General features: G+C 42.9%; 1 protein-coding gene across 4 annotated transcripts in view; it reads right to left on the reverse strand.

Moving 5' to 3' along the window:
- LARS2 (leucyl-tRNA synthetase 2, mitochondrial) overlaps window positions 1–25484 on the reverse strand; it is a 146752-nt gene that overhangs the window by 97559 nt on the left and 23709 nt on the right. For all 4 annotated transcript variants that reach the window (XM_010817882.4, NM_001435144.1, NM_001435143.1 and 1 more), the window contains exons 4-5: window positions 20810–20901; window positions 14991–15051 (exon numbers count right to left, since the gene is read on the reverse strand). In XM_010817882.4, coding sequence (XP_010816184.2) covers window positions 14991–15051; window positions 20810–20901 — 153 coding nt within the window. The remainder of the gene's footprint in view (window positions 1–14990; window positions 15052–20809; window positions 20902–25484) is intronic.

A 25484-nucleotide genomic window follows, 5' to 3' on the forward strand; every position in this document is an offset into this window, starting at 1 on the left:
ATGCTCAATAAATCTTCGTTAAAGCAACGAATACCTCAAAATTAAGGACATCAAGTGTCACCAGCGTAAAAAAGAAGAGAAAAAATTAAAGCTTTGAGACAGAGCCCTTGCAAGTTTTCTTAAATGTAACAGGTTTTTAAAAGAGTAGAATGTCTTTTTCTCTTCGAACCAGTCTGGCTTATTCATATTAAATGTTGTCAAGTATGGGTTCACATGAGAAATGTCACTCCAATTCATACTGAACAGAGTGTTCTAAGAAACCTGTGTGCAGAAACCTCAAACCTCTAAAGGCAAATGAAGAACCACATATATCTCCATTAGTGACTTCTACAAAATCAAAAACAAATGATGGCTTTTCAAAAGGAGACACGCTTGAGATTAGTGTCTCAGCTCCGTGGTATAACACCGGTTCAGAATTCTGTGTTTCTCCCCATTTAATCCAATCACGGAGAAAACATTCATGAAGGGTCTACAATTACCCTGTCCTTATCCCGAGAGACTTAACAACAACCAGCTATAGTGAGAGAAGACGGAGGTTTAGAGGACAAAATTTCCTCCATCCAACTCAGGGCTCTCTTCGCTCACTTACTCATTGAATTATGCCACAGACATTTATTGAGTCCTGACTGCAGATGGGCCCTGGGTCAGAGAATATGAAGAGTCGAGCCACCTACATTAAACCTTTTCAGTCTCTCTTTCCTTAAGCAGTTTCTCTGAACTGTCATTCCCATTCCTATCTCATTCATTCCCATTTGTCTCTGAGAGAAAAGAGGCAATCCATCACCGCCTCACCTCCCACAGGCATTCCAGAGCACAGCCCTCTCCCCCACCTCTCCTGGTTCTCCTTTATTCCATTCCATTTGCATCTCTCCCAACAACTCTTTGCCACCCACAGACCCAGCCAGGGGTCCCTGTCCTAGGCCACATGGCCACTGCTTCCTCCCTCCTCAACTATTTGCTACTCCCTACCCACTGGCAAAGACCCTGATGCTGGGAAAGAGAAGGTAAAAGGAGAAGAGGGTGGCAGAGGACGAGATGGCTGGATGGCATCACTGACTCAGTGGACCTGAGTTTGAGCAAACTCTGGGAGATGGTGAAGGATGGGGAAGCCTGGTGTGCTGCAGTCCATGGGGTTGCAAAGAGTCGGACACGACTCAGTGACTGAACAGCAATGACTGCCACTGCCCAGGCTTCTTCAGCCTCACTGTCCCCCTCCTCTCGGCCCCATCCTTCCATGCCTCTTCCTTCAACCATCTGTTCAATTCCATCCTGGCTGAGTTTCTGCCTGTGGCCTCCTTTACCTTCCCAGTTCTCCTCCTTTTTTGCAGAGCTGAGGGAACAGGTGTTAATATTAGAGTAATTAATTAATCATGAACCTAACATTTGTCTAAGAACTCATTTGTATGTAATTATGTTTCTTCATCTCAGGACTAACTTTAGCCTGAAAATGAGCATTTAATGAAAACTGAAAATGACAAATGCTAGACACTCCGCTTTTACAGAGCATGCATTTTATTCTCAAAGGTCTTGTTTTTCAAATCTAGGGCTACAGCTGAATTTTCGTCATTTGAAAGGTTCATGTTCTACGTGCTCTCGAAGCCAATTTAGAGAAGGAGCGTTAAGGAAAAGGAAATCATGGTCTTTGCAGTTTTGAAGACAGCTCACACTGTCTTTCTGAACTGAAATCAGGCTGACCAGTAGGCTCCTCTTTTGCTATTCTCCTGGCCATTATTTTTTGAGCACTGTCAATTTTATGGTAACCTGAAAGCTGTCTCCTGCTACAAACGGCACAAGTTTCTGTAAACTATCCATAATGGGACAAGAAGCAACAATTTGCCTAATTGCTTGGTAACTGTTCTTTGCCAGCTGACAAGAATTTCATCAAGGCAGTCAGACAATAGGGACAGCTTTTCTATCTAGACAGCTGGGAATGGAAAACCCTCCATTCAACTACAGATGAGATGAATGGGTGTGAGTTGTAATTTGTTATCAGTCTACTTGGGCAGAAGCCAGTATTTCAACTATTCATACCAAACCAGCTCTCCACCATTGTTTCATTTTTCCTGGGAGGAAAAGAACATTCATTTTATCTGCAATACACTTGAAAATTTCAGGATCAACAGGGCAGTGTCCTCTGAAAGATATTTTTGAGAAGTGAGTTCTCTAGGTTTCCTGAATAATGAGAAGGCTATTTGTTAGAGACGGGCATGGGTCCAGACGAAATATCAATTCATCAATTCCTTGGATGCACAGTGACAGTGGTGTCCAAGATGAGCTGTTCTGCTGCTTGCGAGCTCTATAAGCAACGAGTGGTAGAAACCCATCACAGCCTAAAAGATGTCATATGTGACACAATGTAGCCCAGTGATGTTTAAGGGAAGGACTAGGGGCAGGGAAGTGCAGACCAGAATCTCACAGGAAGAAGGGCGGATTTAAACCTATATATGCCACCTTCTTCTGGGGAGATGGAACAGATGCACTTTTCCCTGTTCCTTCCACTAAGTACAGCTAAAAACCTTAGGGAACGTTTTATATATATATATATGTGTGTGTGTGTGTGTATGTATGTATAAAGCAAGCACAGACTTGGATAAATTGAGAAGAGAAGGCAGGCTAATTAGAGACCTCAGCACCTGAGGAATGACACACTGGTGAGTTTCATAGATTTTCTTTATGCCTCATAAGTCCCAGAATTGGAGCTAACAAAGCCAGTAAACCAGAAATGCCAAGGAGTACAGACAAAAAAAAAATAAAAAAGAAGAAAGAAAAGCCCGTTTCCTTTAGCCAAAGTACCATGAAAGGGACAGCCTAACGAGAGAAAATTTAGACAATTACTGCTCCATCCTACTCAACACCACAGGAAAAAATGACAGCCCTATGCCCACCAGGAAGTGGTTAGTAGAGGGTCTAGACTTACAAGCCTGGGGGGCCAAAACAAGGGAGCCCAGTCTCTCTGCATCAGGGCGTGTCCGAGGAGGTGGAGTGGAAAACTGGGCTCTCCTACTCCTGCTGGACACCAAGCTTTTATATACAGGAGAGATAAATAACAAGGTCCTACTGCATAGCACAAAGAAACTACGTTCAATATCCTATGATATATATAAAAAGAGAAGGCATATATATATATATATATAATTGAATCACTTCTCTGTCAACAGAAACTAACACAACATTGGAAATCAACTTAAATAAAAATAAAATCCAAGTTAATATGGGCGGGGGGGAGCCTTGGCAGTGTCAGTGGAGACCACAGCGGTGGGGAAAGGGGGTCTGGACTTCGACCCCAACCAGCAGTAATGAGGTGCCCCTCTGTCTCTCTGGTGGGCCAGTGTCAGAGGAGTTCAAACAGAGAGTCAGGGAGTTCATTCTTGCTCCATAAACACTGTCTGATGAGCCTCCGGGATGGTGACATGCAGGAAGGTGGCCTGCATGGTCACAGGGACATGCAGTGGGCATCCCAGTTGGCACTCACCCAAGGTCCACCTTGGCAAGGCCCAGCACCAACATGCACTGGGACAGAAGATTCTGCGCTTGAGACCCTCCTGGGCCCCATCCTCTGTACTTCTTCCAATGGCTGTTCATCTTGATGTGCTTGGTAATAAATTGGTACTCTAATAAGTAGCAGACGGGTTTCCTGAATTCTGTGAAATTTGTGAACTCTTGCTAGCGAATTAATCAAGGAGGGGTTGTGGAAAGCTCTGACTTAGAGTCAGCTGGTCAGAAGCCAAGGTAACAACCTGGACTTGTGAGTGGAATCAGAAGTGGGGGCAGGGGGACTGTCTCGTAGGGCTAAGCGTGTAACCTGTGGGGTCGGACACCATCTTCACGCACATCTGGAGTCAGACGTGAGGCTGGTGTTGCAGAGTACTGAGAGTGTGGGGGACACACAGGAGTGTGGTTTTCCTCTAGAAAAATCATACAGAGAACATTCTCTGATCATAATGCTGAGTTTAAAAACGTTGAGTAGTGAGTCCATTTATGTAACTATGAGAAACTCTGGCAGGTGGTGAAGCTGGCAACAAGGCAGGGATGACCGTGAATGTCAGAGCAGTGGCTCCACATGCTGCTGGCAGTGGGGAGAGACGGAGCACCGACTGGGAAAGGGCCCCCAGAGAGCTTCTGGGTGCTGCCAAGTTTTATTTCTTAACCTAGGTGGTGGTTGGTTGCACTTCCGATAAAGCGTTAAGTTTTATGTACACGCTTTATGCTCTAGTCTATCCACGTCTAACATTTCACAAAGAAATAAGTTATAAAAATAATATTGTATTTGCAAAAACATTGCCTATTTTTTTTAAAAATTGTGTTTTTATTATTCATTTATGCTCTGCCACATGTCAGAAAAAACTAATGGTAGGTCCTATTGTGATTCCTACCTAATAAGGTTTGGGAGTACGATCATTCCTAAGGTCCTTTTTTTCTGAAGAGAAAAACAAAACCACAGACATACTGCATCAGGGTGGGACCCAGAAATCTGTGCTTTAACAAGCCCTCTTGGTGATTCTGAAGCTTGCCAATGTTTGAGAACCACTGGTCAAAGTACACACATAAATTAACCTCGTTATTTTCATGGAGTAACAACATTATCTTCAAGGCCTTGTGGATACTGCCTCCCAGTGTGCGCAGAGCACCTCGTGTTGTACACCTACAGGTACCCATCCGGTCAAAAGCTGTACTGGCTGTCATGCAGAACTGACCTGGATATCTGGTTCAGCTATGGCGAAGAGGTTTGCACTCTTATTTTCTAAAGTATTTGAGGAGTGAGCTAATCTCTTTAATAACAGTAAGAACCTGAGGCTCAGAGGGTAACAGATCACGCCCATCCTGTGTGAACAGCAAGGCCCATCACCAAAGCCCAGGCCTCTGGGATGAGTGTCCAAGATCCCATCTCCTAGAAGCATTTAACGAGCATGCAATTGGGAAATTCTATTCCATGAGCCAAAGCATGCATCCTTCATAGGGCTCATGACCACAAATGGGCATGAGGATAAACAAAGTATTCCCTGCTGCCCCAGGACATCTCCTTCTTCAGTTAGGGCTGAGGAGTCCAAGAACGCTATCCTGGCTGAAGCAACCAAAAGCTTCCCCTACCATGTTTTAGGCTGGCAAGTACTGAGCTGGCACAGAAGTGCATGGGGTCGGCCACACGTGTGCGAGGTATTGGTGAGACAAGGTGACAATTCTGAACACTAACCCTTACGCATCAGCACCGGGCTTCCCCGAAATGAAAGCACTCTAGACAAACTGCCAGTTCATCTCAGGTAAAACAAAGGTATTGCCTCTTCCCTCCAGGTCAACAGAAGAACATTTGGAAGAAGGTTAATTTTTTGATTTTGAGGGACAGCAAGTAATCCAGACCCAGAGATCTACCAGACAAATGGCTTCACTTCTGGAACGACCTGAAGGAGGACTCAGAGAGTCAAACACTTCGAGGCCCGGTTGCACGTTGTCAAGGCAACCAGAGCTCTAAGCTTTCACAACTGGCATCTTCCCAACCAGGTTTTCAGGCAATCACTTGCCCTAAGTTCTTTTTGTTTTAAGCCAATCTTTAAATTCTTGTAAAAGAAAAACTGTGAAAAATGTATCTTTCTATTATCCTAGAAATCTCATTCTTTCCTGGAGTTTAATCCCTCCTGTCAAATGTCTAGTTCTCTCTGTAAATAAAATTCCAAGGTAGTCAGGCCCTTGAGGCAATAATAGTTTTCACTTTGTAATCATACAAAGCATGCTGTCTTTGAAAATAAACTCATGCAGCTATGGTCCAAAGAACTTGTGTGTTTTAGATGAAAAGACAGTACTGGTTCCAAACCATGATAATGACAGGAGGGTGGGTAAGAAAAGGCTAAAGAAAGGCCAGCAGAAGTGCAGGCAAACCCCGGGAGAAAGAAATACGGATATGACAACCAGGGAAACCAGCAAAATGCCTGGCATTTGCTGATTTTATGGCATTATTGTTAATTGTTGTAGGTGTGATAATGGAAGCGTGAAGAAGGAAGGGAGGGAGGGAGAAGGAAAGACTGAGCCTTCATCTTCTAGTGATATACAGTGACTCTTTTCAGATGAGGTTATGTGATGTCTGGGGCTTGTCGCAAAATAATTCAGAGCACAGGGGTATAGATGAAACAAGACTGGTCACGTAGCAGCAGCTGTTGGCGATGGGTGATGAGTCTTTGGGGGTTGTCTGTGCTATTCTCACTTTTAGTGTAGGTTACACATTTTTCATAATAATAAAATTATTAATTAAAAAAAAGGCAGAAGACAGAAGACAAGAGGAAAAGGAAAGCAAGTAAGTCAAGGCAAATGGATGAGGACAAGGAATAGAAAGAGGACAAGGAAAGGGAAGAAAGAGAGAAAGAGAGAAACAAGCACTGAGGTGCATGCACGTGGTGGAGATGCCATGAACGCCTCCGTAGCCCCCAGAATTTATGGAGGCTGGGCAGCATGGATGGATAAAACCTGGAAAACTTCAATGTCAGAAAAGCCAGTCCCAGCAAAAATTCTGATAGAGCCAGTTCTGACGTGTCTCTTCCACCACCCCAGGATAACCACACTCCGTGTCGGCCAACACAGCCTTCAGGGAACCTGGCAGTGGGAGGGGGCCCATTTTGAACTTGTGTCAATGGCGGGGGGCAGTAATCCCTGATTCCAATGGTACTGCTGGTGAATCCACCCGTCTTATTACCAGGCACCGACGTGTATGGAAGACAGAACATAGAAAGGTGGCAAGAAATCAAACCTAGGAACTTAACATTCAGTGACAGATGGGGCTTCCCTGGTGGCTCAGTGGTGAGGAGTCTGCCTGCCAACTCAGGAGCCACGGGTTCGATCTGTAATCCAGGAAGATCCCACATGCTGCAGAGCAACTAAACCTGTGCGCCACGACTACTGAGCCTGTGCTCTACAGCCCGGGAGCTGCAACTACCGAAGCCCGCACACCCTAGGGCCCGTGCCCTGAAACAGAAGTCACTGCAATGAGAAGCTTGCTCAACACAACTAGAGTAGCCCCCACTCGCCACAACTGGAGAAGAGTGCTCGAAGCTATGAAGACCCAGCACAGCCAAAAATAAATAAATAAAATTAAAATCCAATGAAAATCACTGCTCGTAAAATAAAAGCTCGTAAGAGCTCCACAGTAAAGAAACTCTGCAAAGAGTCAATTCTTGATTACTCCAGTAAAGGAGACAAGTTAATCCAAACGTCATTGATGCCCAGTCCTGTGTTTCCATTTTGTTTGATGCTACATTGAAGGATGAGTGTTTGGGGATTGCTCAGCAAACACTATAAACAACGAGTTAATAAAACTCTGCTTTCACAGGTTCCACAGGCATTACTTTGAGTCCTATCTGGTTGGAACTTTTTTTTTTCTCTCTACATATACTGGTTTTGAAGGGAACTCCTAGGAACTGCTCCCCAAATGATTATCCAGATGATTTCTGCTAAAAATCAGGCCCCAGAGCCTACTCCAATCAAAACACAGCTAATGCCTGGTCCAGAACCAGCTTCAGGCACCAGAGCACTGGTGGGAAGGCACAGGGTCAAAGTCAGAGACAGACGTGCCTCAGTGGGCCACACCACACAGCGTAGAAACTAACAGCGTCACATCCCAAGGAACTCACGGGGCCATCCCGAGCACCAGTGCACGATCACCAAGGCCACAACCTGAAGCCATGAAAACAGAACGCAGGTCACACCTTCTCCAGAAAGGCTGCTGCTGAGTCCACAAAGTGCATGCTCCACACACACAAAAACGTGTCTGATCTCTCTCACTGCACGGTTTAGAATTTTATCTCCTCTTTCCTCTTCCTGTAGGAGATGTTTAGCTGTTCAAATTCAGCTTTCAGTTTCTTCCTTTCCCAATCAAAATGATAGAAGCTGTTTGGGGAATAACATCTGATAAAGTGAAACACAGTGCTGAACTAAAAAGCACCATGAGATTATTGTTCTGGCTCACCACAAAAGTATTAATCTCAGAAATGCATACTTTTTTTCTTTTAATTCAGAGAATCAAGCATTTGCTGTAAGAAAGATGAGAAGGCAGCTCCAGAGCTGGACCATTCCTACAGGGATCCCCATCCAGGCAGAGGGAGGGAGGATGAGACCATGACCCAGGTTTTCTCCACCTGGGGGAGGAAGAGAAGGTTTCTGAGCCATCTAATTTTTTAAATATTCTGTTGACTGTCAACTAGCCATCTACTCAGTTCAGTTCAGTCACTCAGTCGTGTCCGACTCTTCGCAACCCCATGAAGCGCAGCACGCCAGGCCTCCCTATCCATCACCAACTCCTGGAATTTACACAAACTCATGTCCACTGAGTTGGTGATGCCATCCAACCATCTCATCCTCTGTCTTCCCCTCCTCCTCTTGCCCTCAATCTTTCCCAGCATCAGGGTCTTTTCAAATGAGTCAACTCTTCGCATCAGGTGGCCAAAGTATTGGTGTTTCAGCTTTAATATCAGTCCTTCCAATGAACACCCAGGACTGATCTCCTTGAGGATGGACTGGTTGGATCTCCTTGCGGTCCAAGGGACTCTCAAGAGTCTTCCCCAACACCACAGTTCAAAAGCATCAATTCTTCGGTGCTCAGCCTTCTTTATAGTCCAAGTCTCACGTCCACACATGCCACCTAATTAAGTACCCAGTTTTTATGAGATGTTAGGATTGTTATTTGCAAAGGGCACAGATTTACCCCATCAATTATAAATCAACTCTTCCTCTGCCTCCTCACTCTGCTGCTCTGTATGATCCATCAGAATGTAAAAGTTTCATTAAAAAGCACTGGTGGATTTCTGGGAAAAAGGGTATCAAGAATGCATGTATCTAAAAGATTCGCAGAGAAAAGTTAATATGTCTCACTATGATTATAAATTTTCTTCTTTTTCCTTATATTTCTTCTGATTTTTGCTTTATGTATCTTTGTTTCTTTGTTGTTAGGTGTCCTAATGGTTTACAATGTCTATCTTCTTTGTGAATTGTACCTTTCATCATTAAAAATATTCACCTTTGTTTAGTTTTTTAAAAACAAATAAACTAAAAAAAGAAAAAGGGCGCATGTACCTAGAGTTGTTTCCATTACTCCCATTAAAATGACCATCTTGGGGGGATTTCCCTGTGGCTCAGTGGTAAAGAATCTGCCTGCCAGTGCAGGAGACACAGTTGAGTTCCCAGGTCAGGAAGATCCCACACGTCGCAGAGCAACGAAGCCCATGTGGCACAGCTGCTGAGTCTGTGTTCCAGAGCCTGGGAGCTGCAACTACTGACGCCCATGCTCCACAACAAGAGAAGCCATCCCAAGAAGAAGCCTCCGCACCGCTACAACGAGTAGCCCCCTCTCACTGCAAGTAGACAAAAAGTCCGCACAGCACAGCCAAAAACAAAGAAAGACAGAAAACCATAATTATTTTAAAAAATGCCCAGGAGAATGTAAAGATGGAGGCTGAAGGAACTGCACCAGTACAGGAAATAACAGAGGTGCCACTGACATCCCAGAAACATCAAGGAAGCTCGGCCAATGGGATTAAGTTGAAGACAAACACCGTACGCCGAACAGCACCTTCCCCTCTTAAAGCCAGACTGGGTTCTGAGAAGCAGGGCTCTGGCACCCCTTCCTTGAAAGGGCAAGTCCAGAGGGGAGAATGGGCAATGGAATAGATGGGAAGCCCACAGACTGGACACCCCAGGCTGTAGGGCCTCAGAAGTGGATAAAGCAGTCATGGTCACGGGCACCTGTGACCGCAGCTCACGCCCGGGTAAAGATCAGAGCAAAGAGAAAGACGTCCCAGGAGCTATGGGTCCCCTGAGCCCCGAGAGAAATAAAGGAGGCAGAGAGAATGACCAGAGCTTCCACTCTGCTCCCCTCAAGCTGATGGATCTCTGAACTGATACACAAGTCCACCTCACTCAGGAAACAGGCGAAAAAATCCACAAGGGGTCCAAGAAAAGATTCTGAAACAAACAAGGAGAGTGCAGCATTTCAAACTTGTGAAAAGGTTTATTACAAGAAGCAAAAGATAAATTTTCAAGAGCATCGCCTTGCATTCTCAAGAAATTTTCTGAACATACGTGGTCTGTGAAATGAGATAAGATAGCAAAATAGGAAGAAAAGAAATGTATCTGGCCAAGAGGCTTGAGAAAGAGAATGGGAACTGAATGAGATGAAGAAAACTGAGAATTAATCTAAAAATACAATAGCAGAATTATTATTGGCATTAGAAACCACACAAAGCAGCCCTGATTCAATAGGAACTGAATCAGTGATGTGGAAAGCAAACAGGAGACGTTCTCCCAAAAGGTAGAGGAGAACAAAGGGACCAAAGTCATGAGAGAGGTGGTGAAAACAATGGCAGACAGTGAGCAGAGCACACGCTGAGTCGGTGTTCTTGAGAAAAGAGTCTAGAAAACTGCCAGAAGGAAAGACTCATCCCGCAGATCAAAAGTGGGCACTAGGCAACAGGCAAGTTAAAAGTGAAAGGACGGAAGAGACGCTCTGAGGAAAGTCTAAAAAATTGTTTCTGGCAAAGGCAGGGAAAAAAGGAGTCCAACAGCACCAGAATGAGAGCAGAAAGATCACCATGTTACAGAGAGACGACCTGGGCTGGCCTTAGATTTCTCTATCAGCAGACGATGGGCAGATGGTAGTGGTTCCATAAATCGACATGTGATAAAATGGCACAGAATTCCTCCTCCTCCTCATACATACATACACAGGTACACACACTGTGTGTACATATAAAAACTGGTGAAGTCTGAGTAAGACTTGTACTCTAGTTAATAGCATTATGCCAATGTTAATTTCTTGGTTTGATATTACACTGTAGTTGTTTAAAGTGATTTCATTGGGAAAAGCCGGTGCAGGGTTCATAGGATCTCTCTATACTGTCTTGCCAACGTCCTTTGAGTCTATAATTTTTAAGACAGTAGATCAAGGATCAAGGTCTCCTAAAGAAATTTGAAAGAAAAAAGAATGATATATACCCCAATAAGTTGCTGCTCATAGGTGAAAGCAATGAAAAGTCATTCTCTGTTATGAAAATAGTATGCAATATCAGAAGACTCAAAGCAAGAGCGAAAACACCTAAACATTTTTTCACAGATCCAGATTTTGCAAATGGGCAATCATGCTCTGTAAGGTCTACTGATGAGCACTGAAGCTAGCCAAGGATCATTCCATTTCAGTAATTGTTATGGATATTATTTTAAAACGAAAAGCAAAGATCTACGTTTCTATGTTAAGAAGTGATACGTGATAAGAAAAATTACAACAAGAAGAAATTAGGCCCCAAATCTCAGAATATACCCCCAAAAGCCTCTGGAAAACAGATTCAGAAAATGGAAAGTGTATCTACCAGCTAATCTCCTTACCTTACATGGGAAGGAAAAACATTCATACTGTTCTATTTTTTATGTTGATACTGCTAAACACATTCTTTTTTTTAAAAAAAGACACTTAAAGGTATCGTTTAGAAGAATAAAGAATTGATATACTAGTTATAAAAATAAATACAAATAGCTTACACTTGGCTGTTAAAGACTCTAGATTAGCCAAAAGATGGTTTCTCTCATACGCTTTGTCCATCTTTTAATTTTTTAAATGAACTGCATATATATGTGGTGCATCAAAAGAATTCAACAACTAAAGGATAAAAATGCTTTTACATGGGCAGAATACATCACGGAAACAAAGACACAAGACAGGAGGAATGGCACTGTCAAAATCAGACCATAAGGAAAAACCTGTTACCAGACAGTAAAGCCAATTATAAAGCAACTGTAACTAAAAATAGTTTAGTACTGACATAGTAATCAATGGATCAAAGGAACAGAAACAGAACCTAGTGTATAATAATAGTGTAAAAGATCATGACTATAACAAAGGTAGCCTTTCAAATCAATGAGGAAAAGACTGTTTGAAAATAAAAGAAACAACTGCTTATTCAGAAAAAGTAGGAATTCCTCAGCTCAATTCCAGTTAAGTGCAAAAATTAAAAATTAATTGGGATATACATGTATTTATCTGTCTGCAAGGTCTTTCCTAGAAAATATTTGTGTGCTAACAATAATCCCATGCGTGCCACGTCGCCTCAGTCTAGTTCGACTCTTCAGGACCCCATGGACTGCAGCCTGCCAGGCTCCTCTGCCCACGAGATTCTCCAGGCAAGAACCCTGCAGTGTGTTCCCATGCCCTCCTCCAGGGCATCTTCCTGACCCAGGGATTGAACCCGTGCCTCTTAAGTCTTCAGCATCGCCAGGAGGTTCTTTACCACTAGCACCACCTAGGAAGCATGTGAGGCAAATGATAAATTGAGGGAAAATATTTGTAACAAAATGAAAATTACTAAGAGAAGGACAAACACCATCTACCTGTACAGACAAAAGACATGGTTAGATCATTCCTACACACATCCCCCAAATTCAAACATTCATTAAAAGCATGAAAAAAACTCATTATCACTAGTAATAAAAGAAGTACAGATGAAAATAACTAATAACTTGGGAAGGTAAAAATATATGACCTTTATGGAGAATAATTTGGCAACAGCAAAGTAACATAAGCAAATTATATCTTTAACTATCTTTAGATTCAAGTACCATAAGCTTTAAACTTGTTCATGGATTTTTGAGGATTCATACTAAGGAAACAAAACATGTGCACTAAGGAATCTGCTCCAAGTGTTAGGGGGTGAACACACCAGTCATAAATCAGCCAGGGGACGTGCCCAGCCCCGCCACTTGGGTGACCGGCAGTAAAATGCCGTCAGCAGAAATGTCCACGTTTTAGAGCTTTCTAGAGATCTCAAGGGAGAATTATGGGTGCCTGGCCCATGGGATTGTTCAGTAACTATTAGCGATAGCAGGAGTGGTGACATTCCTCTACAACTCTGCACTTCCAGGCTCAAAATCCCTTATCTGAAACGCTTGTGGTCAAACTGTGCTTCAAAACTAAGACCTTTCTGGGTATGAGAGACAACAGTATATTTACCTAACTAGGTCTGGAAGAGCACCTGGTAATCAATCACAGTACTATTCCTAGAGTAAAACATACATGAACATTCATTTTAAGTGAGATAAACATTAGTTTAGGTCAGGTTTTGCAGTCAAATGAATTATGAAAAAACGTTCCACTTTTAGAGCTTTCTGGACTTCAGATTTTTACAAGAGGGATTGAGAATTTGTACTTACAATAGACAAACATTAGAATCTATCTAAATGCATGATAATCCACCTGCCAATGCAAGAGACGTAGGTTCAATCCCTGGGTCGGGAAGGTACTCTGGAGTAGGAAATGGCAATTCACTTGAATATTCTTGCCTGGGAAATCCCATGGACAGAGGAGCCTGGAGGGCTATAGTCTATGGGGGTTGCAAGGGATCAGACATGACTGAGCACACACACAAGGGGTAGGTTACATAAATTATGATATATCCATACAATGGAAAACTATATAGCTATAAAAAGTCACTTTTCCCAAAGACTATTTAATAAACTGGAAAAATGTTCATGAACAGCAGGTTAAAAAAAAAAAGCAAAATAAAAAACATGATTTATGAATTCTATTTTGCAAAAGTAAATTACATAGATATTTATAATTCCAGAATAAAAGACTACGAGGAGCCATACGATGATGTTGAATTAATCACACTGACTTATGTTCTTCTTTATACTTTTCTGTGTTTTCTAATCTAGGATAATCTGGAAAACAACCCATTAGTTTTTGAACCATTTGTGGTTGCTGTTCCTGTGTAGGACTAGCCTAGTTCTCATCCTAGAGGGTTAACAAGCCCATCTCTGCCCTCAAGGAATCTACCAACACATCTCTGGAGAGCTCAGGGCATTACTCAATTCTCTCCACAGTAGAAACATTTCATTCTCTACCAGCACTTCCCCACTGGCTCCTCAGGACAACCTGAGTCAGGCACCAGGACTTTTTCACACCTCCACCAAACAAAACCCTGGTGACCTTGCAAGTTAGTGATAAAAATGGCATCAGTGCTGCAATAAGAACTTAATTCAGCCCATGAACTCATCTAAAGAAGCTGAAAAAACCAGACAAAAGCAGGGACTGTTTAAATGTGTTTGATTTTCACTCTTTTTCACTGTACTCATCAAACTGCAATCTTTAAAAAATCGTGGGGGAGGAGAAGACGATCATACTTCAGTTTTTCCCAGGTGCTTCTCATGAGTAAAAAGGATGTGAACTTGAATTTGACAGACCCAGCAATGAAAAGCATTGTGAAGTAAATGGGACATTAAAAGCGATCACAGCATTGGTTCATGGAGAGGACGAGCAGGAGTCCACCTGACCTAACAGACCACGCATCAGTGTCTAACTGGGAGTCTTTTGGCCACTGCTTTTTTTTTTCATTCTTTTACATCTTTTTTTAAAATTAATTAATTAATTTTAATTGGAGGCTGATTACTGGCCACTGCTTTGAAGGGTTCAGCCGCATTTAGCCTGGGTGTTCCTAACACCAGAGTGGTCTTCACAGAACTCCTCCCAGGTCTGGAATTCTCCAGGGGTTTAATACACAGTTTGAAAGCATTTTATACCAAAAGGCTATTTATCATGAACCTCAGTTCAAGTGGGACAAAAGAGATAAATGATCCATCGACCTACACCTAATCACCTAAAGGGACCACATGGGTTGATATTTAATCACTTACATAGATTTCAATAGTCTTTTTAAACTATTGCTGACAATAGGAGCAATCCTTGTGCAGAGCTTTTTCCACACATATAAATCACAGCCAACTGGGAAGTTAAATAAGAAGTTAACTCTCTTAGCTCAATCCCTGAGAAAATTACTTGTCTGCAGACAAATTATCCACTGGGGATGCTTCTTCATCTGTGGCGCGCTAATCCTCCCTGCCTGCTTTCTGCCACCCTCCTTTCCCTCCTCTCGACAAGAAGAGAAGGAAGAGAAAGTAAATGAGCACAGTCCCCTGTCCACTCAGGATTGCGGTTAAAATAAAGACCTTCTGGGAGAAAGGTGACTTACCCTGTCCCAGCTGAAACACAGGCCCAGTTGATCAAGCTGTTTCCTCATGTGTCTAATATTACTGTGAAACAAACGGAAGAGGGTTTGGATTTTAGAAACAAGAAAAGCCATAAGCAGATTACACTCTGAGATTGTGAAAAGGAGACTGGAAAAGTCTAGATGTTTCAAAGGGCTTTAAGTGTTGTTTTGCTCTGGCCAAAAAGAAAAAAAGTTAATCACTAAGAACCAACAAAAATATCTGCTTAGTAGAAGATAGCCATTCTTTGGAAGCTTGCAAAATCTACTAAAAACCATGACAGTCTTTGCTCCTGGGGACTGGCCTTTTCCTTGGGCATTCAGAAAGGCAACCCTTTCGATTTTTGCACTTCTGGCACATCCATATGCCTGGATCCTGCACAAATTTAGGCCAAGCATTTACAAATTTAAAAGCACCTGAAAAAAAAATCTTAACATAAAAATTTCAGAAATCCAGGAGAAATCACACAGGCCTTTGTCAATCAAAACCTGAAAACTGAACCTCTAAAAACTGGAAAAGAGGAGAGAAGTATATAAACCAATTTTAGCATGAAGTAAGAAAATAGGAAATATTCTTTTTTAATTAAAAACATTGTAACCTTTTTTATTGAAGTATAATTTACAACACTGTATTAGTTTTAGGTATATAGGAAAGTGATTCAGTCATACATACATATTTTCCAGATTATTTTCCATAATACGTTATTACAAGACATTGAGTATAGTTCCCTGGGCTATACAATAGGTCCCTGATGCTTATCTATTTTATATACAGTAATAAATATGTTAATCCTAAACCCCTAATTTATTCCCCCTTGCCCTCCACCATAAAGGTATTCCCTGTAGCTCAAATGGTAAAGAATCTGCCTACAATGCAGGAGACCTAGGTTCTATCTCTGGGTTGGGAAGATCCTCTGGAGAAGGGAATGGCAATCCACTCCAGTATTCTTGCCTGGAGAATCCCATAGACAGAGGAGCCTGGAGGGCTACAGTCCATGGGGTCCCAGAGAAGGTCGCAGAGAAGAGAAGGACACAACTGAATGACTAACACTACCACTACTAAGCCACAAATGTGTTTTCTAGGTCTGTTTTTTAAACAAGTTCATTTGTATCATTTTTTAAGATTCCACACATAAGTGATCTCTTGATATTTGTCTTTCTTTGTCTAACTTCTATAAATATGATATTCCTCAAGTCCTCTTTTTTTTTGTAGGACTGATTCATTTCTACTATGTACCCTTTGAGTTCAAGCAGACTGAAAATATGAAAATATGAAGAACCATGAAGAAGTTCCCTAGGTGATCCTGATAAGCTAACAATCAATTCAGTTCAGTAGCTCAGTTGTGACCGACTCTTTGCGACCCCATGGACTACTACAGCACGCCAGGCCTCCCTGTCCATCACCAACTCCTAGAGCTTACTCAAACTCATGTTCATTGAGTCAAGTGATGCCATTCAACGATCTCATCCTCTGTCGTCCCCTTCTCCTCCCGCCTTCAATCTTCCCCAGCATCAGGGTCTTTTCTAATGAGTCAGTTCTATGCATCAGGTGGCCAAAGTATTGGAGTTTCAGCTTCAACATCAGTCTTTCCGATGGATATTCAGGACTGATTTTCTTTAGGATGGACTGGTTGGATTTCCTTGCAGTCCAAGGGACTCTCAAGAGTCTTCTCCAACATCACAGTTCAAAAGCATCAATTCTTCAGTGCTCAGCTTTCTTTATAGTCCAACTCTCATATCCGTAAATGACGACTGGAAAAACCATAGCCTTGACTAGATGGACCTTTGTTGGCAAAGTAATGTCTCTGCTTTTGAATATGCTGTCTAGGTTGGTCATAACTTTGCTCCCAAGGAGCAACCATCTTTTAATTTTATGGCTGCAATCACCATCTGCAGTGATTTTGGAGCCCCCCAAAATAAAAGTCTATCACTGTTTCCACTGTTTCCCCGTCTATTTGCCATGAAGTGATGGGACTGGATGCCATGATCTTAGTTTTCTGAATGTTGAGTTTTAAGCCATTTTTTTTCACTCTCCTCTTTCACTTTCATCAAGAGCTTCCTTAATTCTTCACTTTCTGCCATAAGGGTGGTGTCATCTGCATATCTGAGATTATTGATATTTCTCCCGGCAATCTTGATTCCAGCTTGTGCTTCCTCCAGCCCAGCATTTCTCAGGATATACTCTGCATATAGTTAAATAAGCAGGGTGACAATATACAGCCTTGACATACTCCTTTTCCTATTTGGAACCAGTCTGTTGTTCCATGTCCAGTTCTAACTGTTGCTTCCTGACCTGCATACAGATTTCTCAAGAGGCAGGTCAGGTGGTCTGGTACTCCCGTCTCTTTCAGAATTTTCCACAGTTTATTGTGATCCACACAGTCAAAGGCTTTGGCAGAGTCAATAAAGCAGAATAGATGTTTTTCTGGAACTCTCTTGCTTTTTCCATGATCCAGCAGATGTTGGCAATTTGATCTCTGGCTCCTCTGCCTTTTCTAAAACCAGCTTGAACATCTGGAAGGTCATGGTTCACATGTTGCTGAAGCCTGGCTTGGAGAATTTTGAGCATTACTTTACTAGCATGTGAGATGAGTGCAATTGTGTGGTAGTTTGAGCATTCTTTAGCACTGCCTTTCTTTGGGATTGGAATGAAGACTGACCTTTTCCAGTCCTGTGGCCACTGCTGAGTTTTCCAAATTTGCTGGCATATTGAGTGCAGCACTTTCACAGCATCATCTTTCAGGATTTGAAATAGCTCAACTGGAATTCCATCATCTCCACTAGCTTTGTTCATAGTGATGTTTCCTAAGGCCCACTTGACTTCACATTCCAGGATTTCTGACTATAGGTGAGTGATCACACCATCGTGATTATCTGGGTCATGAAGATCTTTTTTGTACAGTTCTGTGTATTCTTGCCACCTCTTCTTAATATCTTCTGCTTCTGTTAGGTCCATACCATTTCTGTCCTTTACTGAACCCATCTTTGCATGAAATGTTCACTTGATATCTCTAATTTTCTTGAAGAGACCTCTAGTCTTTCCCATTCTATTATTTTCCTCTATTTCTTTGCACTGATCACTGAGGAAGGCTTTCTTATCTCTCCTTGCTATTCTTTGGAACTCTGCATTCAGATGCTTATATCTTTCCTTTTCTCTTTTGCTTTTCATGTCTCTCCTTTTCACAGCTCAGACAGCCATTTTGCTTTTTTGCATTTCTTTTTCTTGGGGATGGTCTTGATTTCTGTCTCCTGTACAATGTCACGAACCTCAGTCCATAGTTCATCAGGCACTCTATCAGATCTAGTCCCTTAAATCTATTTCTCATTTCCACTGTATAATCATAAGGGATTTGATTTAGGTCATACTTGAATGGTCTAGTGGTTTTCCCTACTTTCTTCAATTTAAGTCTGAATTTGGCAATAAGGAGTTCATGATCTGAGCCACAGTCAGCTCCTGGTCTTGTTTTTGTTGACTATATAGAGCTTCTCCATCTTTGGCTGCAAAGAATATAATCAATCTGATTTCGGTGTTGGCCATCTGGTGATGTCAATGTGTAGAGTCTTCTCTTGTGTTGTTGGAAGAGGGTGTCTGCTATGACCAGTGCGTTCTCTTGGCAAAACTCTATTAGCCTTTGCCCTGCTTCATTCTGTACTCCAAGGCCAAATTTGCCTGTTAATCCAGGTGTTTCTTGACTTCCTACTTTTGCATTCCAGTTCCCTATAATGAAAAGGACATCTTTTTTGGGTGTTAGTTCTAAAAGGTCTTGTAGGTCTTCATAGAACCGTTCAACTTCAGCTTCTTCAACATTACTGGTTGGGGCGTAGACTTGGATTACTGTGATATTGAATGGTTTTCCTTGGAAACGAACAGAGATCATTCTGCCATTTTTGAGATTGCATCCAAGTACTGCATTTTGGACTCTTTTGTTGACTATGATGGCTACTCCATTTCTTCAAAGGGATTCTTGCCCACAGTAGTAGATATAATGGCCATCTGAGTTAAATTCACCTATGCCAGTCCATTTTAGTTCGCTGATTCCTAAAATGTAGACGTTTACTCTTGCCATCTCCTGTTTGAGCACTTCCAATTTGCCTTGATTCAAGGACCTAACATTCCAGGTTCCTATGCAATATTGCTCTTTACAGCATCGGACCTTGCTTCTATCACCAGTCACATCCCCAACTGGGTGTTGTTTTGCTTTGTTATAGCAGTTGACTAAGACAGTGCTTAATCATTATCCTCCTTTACAGATAAATAAGCTGAGGGGAAGGAAATGGCAACCCACTCCAGTGTTCTTGCCTGGAGAATCCCAGGGATGGGGGAGCCTGGTGGGCTGCCGTCTATGGGGTCGCACAGAGTCGGACACGACTGAAGTGACTTAGCAGCAGCAGCAGCAGCAGCAAGCTGAGGGGCAGAGAGATTAAGTAATCTGCTCAAGGTGAATGGCTAGGAAAAAAGAAAGGCAGGATTTGTATCTATGTGGCCTGATTCAGGGGCCATCTTCTTTACTGCTATACTCTTGTGGAGAAGCTGGCAAACTTTTTCTGTAAAGGGCCAGATGGTAAATGTTTCCAGCTCCATATCAGCCATACGGTATCTGTCACAACTACTCAATTCTGCCACTGTATCATGAAAACAGACATGAACAATATATAAACAAATAGGTGTGGCTTGAGTTCTAACAAAACTTTATTTATAAAATCTTTTGTACAAGTCACTCAGTCATGTCCAACTCTGCGACCCCATGGACTATACAACCCATGCAGTTCTCCAGGCCAGAATACTGGACTGTGTAGCCTTTCCCTTCCCAGGGGATCTTCCCAAACCAGGAATTGAACCGGGGTCACCTGCACTACAGGCGGATTCTTCACCCACTGAGCCACCAGGGAAGCCCCATTAGGCAGGGCCAAATTTGGCCCATAGAATTTGGCAATTACTGTCCTGGGTGATATCAAATTTATACCATATTTGACCCTTTTTATTTGAATCATCATTTCCTCCTGTTTTCATCACTCCTATTACTCCATAATTAGCCATATTGGAAAAGTGGAAACCAGGAATGAGGAAGAAAAAAGAGAAGTGGATGGTGCAGAAGATGCTTCTTTTGGGCAAGATAAAGCAAAGGAAGGTGAAAGACAATGGGGATAGGCCTTGAACTGCCCTCCACACCTCTGAGGGGTAGGGTGAGGAACGACTTTATCAAAGGAGCCCAGAACACTGTGCTGGGTTCTAGTACAAGTTCCTCAAGGCTTTATCAGGAGGAAGAGGGATGAGCATTGCCTGAGCACATGGCAGCCTGAGGCCACAGCGGGGACTCAGACTATGTCCTCCTTGGAGAAAGCCATGCCTAGAATAAAGTGGCCATATATTTCCTTGTTCCTCTTGCTTCAGAATGATGAAGCCAAAAAAATTAAAAGAATTTGCAGAGAAAATTATAATGTGGCATTTGGCTATGGCTCAAACTATGGTCAAGAAGATGAAGAACACTGTAGAAGTTTAACAAATGTCATCCTTTCTTCCTCCTTTTTCCTTCCAAATGCAAATATTCAAAGGAAGAATAACTGTAAATAACAAAGCATCAAAATGAACACATGAATGAATAGCCAAACACTTTGTGTTGTGTCTTAGATAAGAATACAGTGTGAGAAAAAGCAAATACCAACATAGACAATCCTTTTTTATTGCTTGGCAGACTGCAGTGTTTTGTTTCCTTTGCTTTCTATTTCTCAGGCACAGGTTTAAAAAAAAAAAGTTGTTTAAGGGTAATGTATACAAGTGCTTGAATATGCCTGTAAACACATACCTTTGCGTCCAGCTTTCTGGATGTAGATTCCTCTCAATCGCGGCATTTTCGGCAGGCAATCCAAATGCATCCCAGCCCATAGGGTTGATAACCTAGCACCCAGAAAAGAAACATCAGTCAGGGCAGATTGCTAAAGTCTTTCTCAGTATTTTCTGCTGGGCAGTGAGCAGGCATTCTCTCCTAACATGTCTCATCCATTCCTGGATGATTTCAAGCTATGCTGTTGAAAGCCAGCTGACTACCTAAGACATGAGCACAGAAGGGAATTTAGAAAGTTATACACCAAGATGCCAGTAGCAGTTATCTCTGAGTAGGTGTTTTCGTGACTATTTTTTACTTTCTTTTTCTTCTTCTTGTCTGTATTGTCTGTAAAGAACCCAAACGGTTTTTCTGAAATTAGAAAGTTTCTTTCAATTTCAAAGTAGATATATATAAAAATGTATACAGGCATTCCAAATGCTCACCTTATGTTAGATTTTCCAGTTAAGGAGCTCTGCTGTCCCATAAGGTAGCCACATACAGTTATATAAACTTAAATTAAAATGTAGTAAAATTTAAAATTCAGTCCCTCCATCACACTAGCCACCTTTGAAGTGTACAATAAGCCACTCTGAATCACTACCTGTAAGATATATCCATTTTCCAAAGAACCTCAGATCTTTGGAAAGGTCTGGGGATCCTCGGACCTTAGAGCCTGAAGAAGCTCTTGAGATGCACCCTCCATCTCCGTTTCCTCATTTGACAGCCTGGGCCACTGGGGCCCAGAAAGAGGAAGCAGCCTCGCCAGGTGACACTAGGAGCAGGCGCTTCAAGCCAGGACAGACGTTCATTTCTGCAAATGGATGACCGGTCGCAGCCCAGCTGGTAGCCTCAATAGCAAGTTCTCTCAAGCTACCTTCCGTGCTGTGAACGGGAACAATGGCTTGAGACACAAGCTGTGGCATCAAGGGGCAGCCTCAGAAGACCTGCTTTGAACGCTCAGTCCCCTACCCTTCTCTGATGCCAATTTCAGCCACACCACCACAGACACAACTTGTCCCAAAGCCAGATTTCCAAACTTGCCTATAGGGGAGGATGGGCTGAGGAGGCTCTGGTATTTCTAGAAACAGCCCTTAATGGATGGCCTTCTTACTTCCTCTCAAGCTCCTGGTCTGTCCCCTGCCACAAGCTGGGTTTATGTGTTTGCAATCCTGCAGGAACCTGAGCTTCTGTTCACACACATCTCCCAGAAGAGTGATGGACACTCTGTTCATATCCTGTTCATATCCTGATGGGACATTTTCCACTAAAGAAACAGCCCTCATTTTCTTTAGTTGTATTTATTTATGTATGGCTGTGCTGGGTCTCCGGTGCTGCGCAGGCTTTCCTCTAGTTGCGCGAGCGGCAGGGGAGGAGCTGCTCCTTGTTGCAGCGCTTGGGCTTCTCGTTGCATGGCCTCTCCTATTGTGCAGCACAGGTTCTAGGGCGCGGGCTTCAGTAGGCGCAGCTCCCCGGCTCCAGAGCACAGACTCAGTAGGTGTGCTGCGTGGGCTTAGTTCTCCTCGGCACGTGGGACCTTCCCAACCCAGGGACTGAACCATGTCTTCGGCATCGGTAGGTGGATTCTTTACCACTGAGTTACCAGTGAAGCCCTCATTTTCTAAGTAACAATTTCCCCTGATTATAGAAATAATGTGTATTCACTGTGAAAAACCTTAATACATAGAGAAAAATATTCAGAAGAAAATAAACACCCTTAATTCTACCATATAACCATACATAACTGTTATTTGGTAAATTTATATCTAATTTTTAAAAATTGAGATCATATTATTTCCATGTGTGTTTTTTATCTCCTTTAAAAAAAAATCAGTGCTGCGATGAACATTGGGGTACACGTGTCTCTTTCAATTCTGGTTTCCTTGGTGTGTATGCCCAGCAGTGGGATTGCTGGGTCATAAGGCAGTTCTATTTCCAGTTTTTTAAGGAATCTCCACACTGTTCTCCATAGTAGCTGTACTAGTTTGCATTCCCACTAGCAGTGTAAGAGGGTTCCCTTTTCTCCACACCCTCTCCAGCATTTATTGCTTGTAGACTTTTGGATAGCAGCTGATCTGACTGGTATGAAATAGTACCTTATTGTGGTTTTGATTTGCATTTCTCTGATAATGAGTGATGTTGAGCATCTTTTCATGTGTTTGTTAGCCATCTGTATGTCTTCTTTGGAGAAATGTCTGTTTAGTCGCAGCACTGTCTATAATAGCCAGGACATGGAAGCAACCTAGATGTCCATCAGCAGATGAATGGATAAGAAAGCTGTGGTACATATACACAATGGAGTATTACTCAGCCATTAACAAGAATACGTTTGAATCAGTTCTAATGAGGTGGATGAAACTGGAGCCTATTATACAGAGCGAAGTAAGCCAGAAAGAAAAACACCAATACAGTATACAACACATATATATGGAATTTAGAAAGATGGTAACAATAACTCTGTATGTGAGACAGCAAAAGAGACACAGATGTATAGAACAGTCTTTTGGACTCTGTGGGAGAGGGAGAGGGTGGGATGATTTGGGAGAATGGCATTGAAATATGTATAATATCATATGTGAAACGAATCGCCAGTGCAGGTTCGATGCAGGATACAGGATGCTTGGGGCCGGTGCACTGGGATGACCCAGAGGGATGGTATGGGGAGGGAGGTGGGAGGGGGGGTTCAGGATGGGGAACATGTATACACCCGTGGCAGATTCATGATGATGTATGGCAAAACCAATACAATATTGTAAAGTAATTAGCCTCCAATTAAAATAAATAAATTTATATTAAAAAAATTTTTTTAAAATTCACTGTGTACCTAGGGTTTTCTTCCATTTTTCTGTCTTATTCAAGAACTTTCTGAGATGCAAATGAGTATCACCCATGGCATCTCTGCTCCAGGTCCATAAGCACCTACAATTCAAAGTGTCCCAAACTGGATTCATACTCAAATCCCAAAGACCAGATCCATCCTCTCCTTGTCCCTCTTAGCAGGTGGCAGTAAGACAACAGGCATGGCTCTCCCAGTAGCAGATAGATGCCACTTGCCTTAAAGTCATTCTTCCATTCTGTGATTATTAAATATTTTAAAACTAGGTTTTTGTTCTGATGGAACAATTCCATCTCAAGAACAAAGACCATGCATCTAAATTCAGAGCCGCTCTAACCCCTTTGGCTGATGGTGGTGGTTTACTTGCTAAGTTGTGTTCAACTCTGCAACCCTCTGTAGCCCTCCTGGCTCCTCTGTCCACAGCATTTCCCAGGCAAGAATACTGGAGTGGGTTGTCATTCCCTTCTCCACCCACGGATCGAATCAGAGTTCCCTGCATTAGTACGCAGATTCCTTATCACTGAGCCACCAGGGAAGCCCCACACCTTTGGTTAGTGAGTGGGAAATGTCAACAAAGGCTTGCTGCTCAGGAGGCTGTGGTTTTGGGGGAAGGATCCTAAACCCAAACCTGCCATTTCCTGGCAGTGGGCCCTGAGGCATACCACTTCTGCTGAGTCTCAACTATCAGCTGTGACTGAAAGCAGCCCCCTGAACTGTTGAGAATCACATGCTAAGGTGTGTGTGGCACACCCGGCACAGTGCAGGCACCCAGGAAATGGCAGGGCTGGCTGCAAGTGGCGGCTGCTATCATCGGCTTGATCTTCAGCACCTCACAAGGTCACATCACCGGTTCCCTTGTCAGGACCTCAGCTCTGCAGTTTGCTGCCGCTCCAGGAGGGGCTGGTCCACCACATACTCTGCTGCGCTTCCCAGCCCGGGAGTCTGGGAAGAGTGGATGCCCTGGACTTTCATCCTCAGATGACATGATTCCCAGGGACTTCACAGTGGTTAGGACTCTGCAATCTCACTGCCAAGGGTCTCGACCCTATCTGAACCCTGCCAAGGGGTCAATCCCTGGTCAGGGAACTAAGATCCCACAAGTGTGTGGCATGGTAAAAGAAAAACTCAAGAGATGACATGACTACCTCAGTCCTTGCATCCACTCTCCTGAGGTCAGTCGGAAGAGGCTCCTCTTCTTTTCCTTAATTGATGCTTCTCAAGTTACGAGCACTGCTGCTGCTAAGTCGCTTCAGTCTTGTCCAACTCTGGGCGACCCCATAGATGGCAGCCCACCAGGCTCCCCCATCCCTGGGATTTTCCAGGCAAGAACACTGGAGTGGGTTGCCATTTCCTTCTCCAATGCATGAAAGTGAAAAGTGAAAGTGAAGTCGCTCAGTCGTGTTTGACTCTTAGCGACCCCATGGACTGCAGCCTACCAGGCTCCTCCCTCCATGGGATTTTCCAGGCAAGAGTACTGGAGTGGGGTGCCATTGCCTTCTCCGAGTTACGAGCACAATACAGGCTTATTTTGACAAGGGAAAGGACACAGCACATGATACATACAGGCAAAGCTGACCATCTCCCCGCTCCACCCTACCCTACTCTCAACCGGCCTTTGTATCCTTCCCCACCTTTCTCCTCACTAAACGCAGACACACAAGCATATGCACACATATAGGAGCTGGCTGGTTTGTTTTCATGGAAATAGAACCTACTATATACCATTTTATAACCTGTTTGTTTTTTTTTAATTTAACGTGCCATGGACATCTGCAAAAAATATGTAAGTATATACATGTGTGTGTATACATGTCTTTTTAA

This window comes from Bos taurus, chromosome 22, assembly GCF_002263795.3.
Source record: "Bos taurus isolate L1 Dominette 01449 registration number 42190680 breed Hereford chromosome 22, ARS-UCD2.0, whole genome shotgun sequence".
Classification (NCBI taxonomy): Eukaryota; Metazoa; Chordata; class Mammalia; order Artiodactyla; family Bovidae; genus Bos; species Bos taurus.